This window comes from Octopus bimaculoides, chromosome 16, assembly GCF_046866305.1.
Source record: "Octopus bimaculoides isolate indiv1 chromosome 16, ASM4686630v1, whole genome shotgun sequence".
NCBI classification, from domain to species: Eukaryota; Metazoa; Mollusca; class Cephalopoda; order Octopoda; family Octopodidae; genus Octopus; species Octopus bimaculoides.
This window is the reverse complement of record NC_142943.1, coordinates 4857476-4864975: the sequence shown is the minus strand read 5'-3', so window position 1 is coordinate 4864975 and position 7500 is coordinate 4857476. Positions and strand designations below refer to the sequence as shown.

The 7500-nt window shown below is 38.5% G+C and overlaps 1 protein-coding gene across 1 annotated transcript in view; it reads left to right on the top strand.

Annotated features, from left to right (window-relative positions):
• The window catches only part of LOC106877278 (lysosomal alpha-glucosidase), a 101800-nt gene that overhangs the window by 93929 nt on the left and 371 nt on the right, over nucleotides 1-7500 (top strand). Inside the window, exons 12-18 of the mRNA XM_089364037.1 lie at nucleotides 639-790; nucleotides 1350-1498; nucleotides 1966-2047; nucleotides 3433-3614; nucleotides 4285-4373; nucleotides 5422-5471; nucleotides 6030-6182. Of these exons, the coding sequence (XP_089220163.1) occupies nucleotides 639-790; nucleotides 1350-1498; nucleotides 1966-2047; nucleotides 3433-3614; nucleotides 4285-4373; nucleotides 5422-5471; nucleotides 6030-6182 (857 nt within the window). The remainder of the gene's footprint in view (nucleotides 1-638; nucleotides 791-1349; nucleotides 1499-1965; nucleotides 2048-3432; nucleotides 3615-4284; nucleotides 4374-5421; nucleotides 5472-6029; nucleotides 6183-7500) is intronic.

The window sequence follows — 7500 nt, the reverse complement described above, 5'->3', positions numbered from 1 at the left end:
GCAGAATCGTTAGGATGCCAGGTAAAATGCTAAGTAGCATTTCATCCAAATTTACGTTCTGAGTTCAAATTTGGCCAAGGTTAACTGTACCTTTCATCTTTTTGGCGTTGATAAATTAAGTACCAGTGAAACACTGGGGTTGATGTAATCGACTAGTCCCCTACCCCAAAATTGGTGGCCTTGTGCTTTTAGTAGAAAGGATTATTATTATTATTATTATTACATGTTTGACTTTTGCTTTGTAAAAGTTGACTCCAAGCCTCACCCAGAGACCTCAAGAGACAACAAGTTAGAAGTTCAAGTTGGTGTTGTTCTTATTATCATTATTATTATTATTATTATTTTCATTATTATTATTATAAGACTAGTTGATTGGCTAGTTGATTAAAGGCTGTTAGAGAAAATGCATTGTATTATTTTTTCAGTGCTTTGCATTCTGAGTTCAAATCTTGCCAAAGTCAACTTTGTCTTCTTTGTCTTTCATTCTTGAAGAGTCAGTAAAATGAAGTACCAGTCAAATATTGGGGGCAATTTAATCAACTAAACTTTTCTTTACTTCTCTGCTTCACCGTTCCTACATGCTGTAACATTTCTTCAAATTCCTTCTTAAATTTCTCTATTTTCTCTTATTTTCCCAGAAATGCTAAACTTCCAATTATTTGGTATGCCAATGATTGGCGCTGACATCTGTGGTTTCTTGGATCCCACCACAACAGAACTGTGCGTACGATGGACCCAGATTGGAGCATTTTACCCTTTTATGAGGAATCACAATGGATGGAATTTTCCAGTTAGTTTTGTGACTTTGTCCATTTCTTTTAGACGTGTGTATGTGTGTGTGAGAGAGAAAGAGAGAACGTAACTCTATATCCATGTATGTATATGTTTATATTTATTATCTTCTTTTATTCAAAGTTTAGGTCAGTGATCCTTTCAACTTTAAGTCATTATCAAATACTTAATAGAAGTCTATATAAATATGTGTAGATACATTTCTAAGCGTGTGTGTGTGTGTGTCACATGGTTTCGGGTTCAGTGTGTGTTGTGTTCTTGAGCAAGACACTTTATTGCACGTTGCTCCAGTTCATTCATCTGTAGAAATGAATTGTGACATCACTGGTGCCAAATTGAATCGACCCCTTTGCCTTTCCCTTGGATAACATCGGTCACATGGAGGACAGGGGAGGCTGGTATGCATGGGCGACTGCGGGTCTTCCATAAACAACCTTGTAGGTGCAATCCCATGGTCATTCATCACCAAAGGGGGTCTTTACCCTTTTATATGTGTATGTGTGTGTGTGTGTATATTCATATTTATAACTGCATGTATGTATATTTGTATATTGCAGGCCCAAGACCCAGCTGTATTCGACGCCCGTGCTCAAAGTGCTATGAGGAAGGTATTACTAACACGCTATAGTCTACTGCCTTATCTCTACACCCTTCTTCACTACAGCCATCAAGATGGCTCTGCAGTTGTTTGGCCCTTGTTCTTCATGTAAGTTCTTCTCCCTATCATTTTGTTTTATATAATGCTTGTTACCTAATATGGGTATTGGGTAGCGACCACTGCAATCTTTTTAGTCAACAAATATTACAAAAAAAAATGAATTGGATTTTGTATATTTTTGCTTTTAAGACATTATACAGTGGTACCTGCTTACAGCTAGGCAGACTGTGGCTGTTGATAGTTAAGTGTCTTGGTCGTGGGCATAGTACAGTGAACTATGGCTGATTTTGGTTTTACACATTGAAACTGCTTTCTCTGATGAATGTCATTTCGTATTCTTGCTTTTACTGATTCCATTCTTCATCCCCATCATCTCATTCCTCTCTCTCTCCTTCTCTTTCTCCTTACTGATGTCTTATTTTCCCCCTATTGTGATATCTGTCCACTTATGTCCACTAACGCCCCTTATTCTCACTGTTAATGTCTTCTGTCCCCTTCTAATCTCTTCTTTCCAGAGAACCCAATGAAGAGACCTTCAAGATTGATCGACAGTTTTTGTGGGGCAGTGATCTGATGATCAGTCCAGTCCTGAAACCAGTAAGTTTTGTTTTGTTTTTATTGAGGGTGGATGATGGAATACCTTTAATGAGGGTGGCTGGGGCATTATTTTTATTGAGGCCATAATATCTGTATTCAGGGTGAGTAGTGAAATGCCAGTAAAGCACGAAACAAAATTATTTTTTGTGTTATTTTGTTCACCCCCTCTACAATCTGAGCTCAAATTCTACCCCAAATCCTATTTTCTTCTTGTTTTTTCGAAGTCAATAAGTACTCAGGTAGACATTTTTACTGTATATATCATCATCACTTTCTTTTTAACTGGTGCCATATAAAATGCACCCTGTTCTCTCTGTAAAGTGGTTGGTGTTCGGAAGGGCATTGAGCTGTAGAAATCCTGCCAGAACCGACAATCGGAACCTGCTGGAGCGCATCTGGTGTGCCAGCTCCTGTTAAACTGTCCAGCCCATGCCACCATGGAAAGTGGATGTTAAATGATAATGATGATCTTCCATGCTGGCATGGGTTGCATGCTATGACAGGATCCAGTGAATCCAAGGACTACATCTTGTTCCAATGTCTTGTTTTGGTATTGTTTTTATGGCTGCATGGCCTTCTTAATGCCAATCATTTTAGAGTGTGGACTGGGTGTTCTTTCGTTCCACCTGCATTATTGAGGTGGCCATGCAGCTTGCAGGACTACAAGCCCTGGGGTGGGGGGTCAGCTTCATTCTAGGGATGTGAGATAGTTGAACTATGAGAAGACGGGGGCAGTGCAGGTTCTTGTAGCGGATCTGCATGGCTACTCACATCTAGTAGGGGAAGGGGGCAGAAAGAGAAAATGAACAGTAGCGGCTACAAGAGATAGATAATGGTGATGAGGTACCTAGACGGCCCCACAAGGCACAAATGTGTATATTTGTATTCACAATGTATGTGTACATTTATACGTTTGTATATACACGTATAAATGTACACGTGTATATGTACATACACACCTGTATGTGTGCACATCATTACCATCATCATTTAATTCTGTTTTCTATGCTGGTATGGGTTGGATAGTTTGACAGGGGCTGGCAAGGCTGGAAGCTGCACAAGGCACGTCTGTTTTGGTATGGTTTTTACAGTTGGGTGCCCTTCCTAATACCAACCACTTTACAGAGTGTACTGGGTGCTTTTTACATGGCAGCAGCACCATTGCTTTTCATGTGGTACCAGCACCAACAGGGTCACCAAGTTCCTTGCAAGACAAAAACCCCTAAACTGGGAAGGGGGTTGGGCAGTATTGAGGGTGTGTGGTTTTGTGCCAGTTGACAGATTAAAGGTACAGAGGGACATTTACATGTGTGTGTGTGTGTGTGTGTGTGTGTGTGTGTGTGTGTGTGTACATAATTCTAATGTGTTTGTGTTTCTTCTTGCAGAAAACATTCAGTACCAAAGCCTACTTTCCCAAAGGTTTATGGTATGACTTCTACACTGGCAACATGATTAGTTCAGCTGGCCTCTACATGTTCCTCGATGCTCCATGGGACAAGATTAACCTACATGTTCGTGGAGGTGCAATCATACCAACCATTGAACCTGATGTCACTACTACAGCATCGTGAGTGGTTTTTTTTTTTTTCTTTCCTTTACTTGAGAGTTTCAGGAGTTTAGTTCAGCCAGGAACTGGTAGATAATATATATGTACACATACATGTATATGTTAGTGTATGTGTGTGTGTGTGTGTGTGTAAATGAAAGGGTAAAAATGAAAGAAGAAATAGTTATAGTAAAATGAAGTATGATTCAACAGTTGTTTGATGACCACTACACATATTTCGATACTGTCAGGTATCTGGTAATTCTAACGGTGAACGAGCTCTATTTTGTATACTCTAATATGATTTTAACGGATACACCTCAACCCATATATATATATATAAGTTTCATCCAGATCTATCCAGCGGTTCTTGAAATATCTTGTCTGTGGACAAACAAGCAAACATGACTGAAAACAATACCTCTGCCTTTGCTAAGGCAGAGGTAATAAAGGATTAAGACGTTATGCAAAGTCTCTTACAGCTGTTTCTAGAACAGCTGTGCATATCTCACTGAGCAGAGATTTTCATACAAAAATGATTATATATATATATGTAGGCAAACAATTAAAAATGCTTTATAAACTCTGTGACATCCATAACAATATCTTTTAATGAATCTAGAATTACTTAGTTTGTTTCTCCAATTGTTAAAATTGTTGTCTGTTTGGAATGTTATTTTCTGTTTTACAGGAGAAAGAAGAAATTTGGTTTATTTGTTGCTGCTGACAGTAACAGCACGTCGAGAGGGGAACTTTTCTGGGATGATGGAGAAAGTTTCGGTAGGAGACTTATTTTGCATATATATTGAGAGTTGAAATAAGATGGTCATTATTATTATTATTGAGTGAGAGAGCAGTGCATGCCATCAAAGTAACACTAGGGTAAAATATACGAAGCCCGTTATACCCATCATGACGACCCGTCTGATAAGGGTACACCATGCACATGCATCACAACCATATGTGCGTGACATGGTGATCTCATATAAAGATAAACAGTGCATGACCTTGCAGGTGGGGCCCAGCTAGAATTTTCTTCAGGTCAAATAGCCCATCCCACTCCAGAGTTCCCTGAATAAGGATTGCTTAAGGTGAATTATATCCACTAGTGAGGTCATCAGGTAATTCACAAGACAAGACCCTTCAACTGAGTGGGGTGTAGTTTTAAGGGAGGTGGCTTTGTACCAGGCGATGAGAGGTTAAAGTGTGAATAGAAGGATAGAAACAGGTAACTTTCTGTAGAGGAAAGACATAGCTACTCCTTTTCGAAAAGGTGTGAAGATGGTGAAGATATCACAGGTGTGGTTGTATAGTAAGATGTTCACTCCCTAAACTCATGGTTCTGGGTTCAGTTCCAGTTTTTGGCATCTTAAGCAAATGTCTTCTGCTATAGCCTCATGCCAGCCAAAACCTGTGAGTGGATTTGGTAGATAGAAACTGAAAGATGTGTGTGTGTGCTCAAGTGTGTGTTTGTCCCCACAAAACTGCTTGACAACTGGTGTTGGTTTGCTTACATTCTTGTAACTTAGCAGTTTGGCAAACAGCATTGACAGAATAAATACCAGGCTTAATAAATAAGTACTGGAGTTGATTTGTTTGACTAAACCCATTTAAGGTGGTAATCCAGCATGGTCACAGTCCAATGTCTGAAACAAATAAAAAATGAGGATCCTACAGAGGTGATGGTCACTGCCCCCTCCCCTTCCTGGTGAATTAATCATAAATAAAGCAATATATTTATACTGTATATCTGTATCTTTTGCCATTGTTACTTCTCCATTTTTTTTTGCACTCTGACCAATCCTTCTTCCCCATCTCTCTCTTGCAGATACAGTGAAGACTGGAAAATACACACATTTAGTGTTCACGGGTGCACAAGTGAGTTTGAATTTCTTTTTTCTATCTTGTCCTGTCCCTCCTCTATACATACACACATGTATATGTAGTGTGTGGGGCTAAAATCTATAAATATATTCTGTAGTATTGCTTACTTACATGTGTGTGTGTGTGTGTGTTTATATATATATATATATATATATATATATATATATATATGAAATTGGTGATTCACCCTGTCATGTCTGAAAGTTCCTCATTCACTCATGGGAACAACCAGATTCAGGTAAAGAAATATTCTTTACATCAAGTACTGAGTGGACTTTCCATTTGTTAAATCAAATACACACACATGCAGACGTACATACATACATACATGTGTGTGCATATATATATATATATATATATAAAAACACACATATGTACACATACACACACATTTATATTTATGTATATGTATACAAACACATGCATACAGATATATATATATATATACATACACACATAGATGCACACACACACACACACACACACACACACACACACTCTGTTGTCTACACCAGTTGTTTACTGTGTATCCCGAATGTTATTTACTTCCAGAACAATGTCACCAGTGAAGTGTTGGCATCTGGTTACTCTCCACCGACTGAACTCTATCTTGGACATGTTTTGGTCTGTGGTGTTGCCAAAGGGCCGCACCAAGTTCTTGCAAACTCTAAGCCAGCAAAATTCATATGGTTTCCTAATTCACAGGTAAGTTGATGATAGCCACCTCATCACCTCATCCTCTTCATCATCATCACGATTAATGACCTGACAAGAGAAACCTCTCTGTCATTGTTTGACTTTATAGAAATAGCAACCAAACGTTCCTAAAATGAAGGACATGTCAGATAATGTAATCTTACTTGTTCTTTAAAGGGTGGGATGGTCACGGTTGGAATGTCTTTGGTGAAAGTATAAATATAAGTCTGCTCAATAATAGCTGACCTAGAGTTAAAGAACAACAACATCATCGTCATCACAGTAATTATTATTATCTCCTACTTTAATTACTTTGATTAGTCTGTATCAGTTTCATATCTTTAATGAACTCGTTAACCTCTTCATACGATTCTACCACCTTGCTGCCTGCTGACTCTTGAGAGAAAAGTCTTTTATTGACCAATGCCATGTGAATGAAATTAGGACAGAGGGAAACTGTAATGAAGCCTGTCAGTTGGATTGTACACACATTTCAGAGGTGCGACCTTGTCACACACATTGTTAGATGCATTTGAGCTGAGCATTACATTAAGGGCACCCATGTCTGTGGAATACCCAGCCAGTTATATCTGGTTAGAAGATAAGGTTTTTTTTTTGTTCTTGGAGCCTTAACTTAAAGTGTAAGGTGGTTAAGTAGAAAACTTCTCTATTTTTGGCAGAGGAATTTCCAGAGAGATGACATTCTGGGATGAACGACTAGGCATTATGGTTAGTAGAGGTGAGAGGTAGCTTGGACATATTAAGGATGCCAAGAGGTGGGAGATAAGATTTGGCCTGCTGTTAGTAAAAGACTTGAGAAGCAAGTTCCAATAGAGTGAAAGGAGGGGGAGATAGATATGGTCAGATCATTGGATCTGAACCATTTTTCTTTTTATATATGGACGCCATTGATTTCTATTTTGTTGTGGTAAACCTCCATGACCACTTGAAGTTTAAGAACTAATTTTATATTTATTTCTTTTGAAATTCCTATTTTGTAAATAAAATGGTTGGCATTAGGAAGGGTCTCCAGCTGTAAAAACCATGCCAAAACAAACCTCGCTGGTGCTGGTGCCATGTAAAAAGCACTCAGTTCCCTCTGTTAGGAAGAGCATCCAGCTGTAGAAACAGGAAGCCTGGTGCAGTCTTCTGTGTTGTTAGCTCCCGTCAAACCATCCAATCCATGGAAAACGGATGTAAACTGATGAGGATGATGATGATGATAATTTGTGTAGTTTGAACTATCAATAATGTTAAAGAAAAAAAAATCTTGCCATTTCATGCAATAAATACATCTAAAGCAAAATGTTTTCTTGGACTCTTAAAA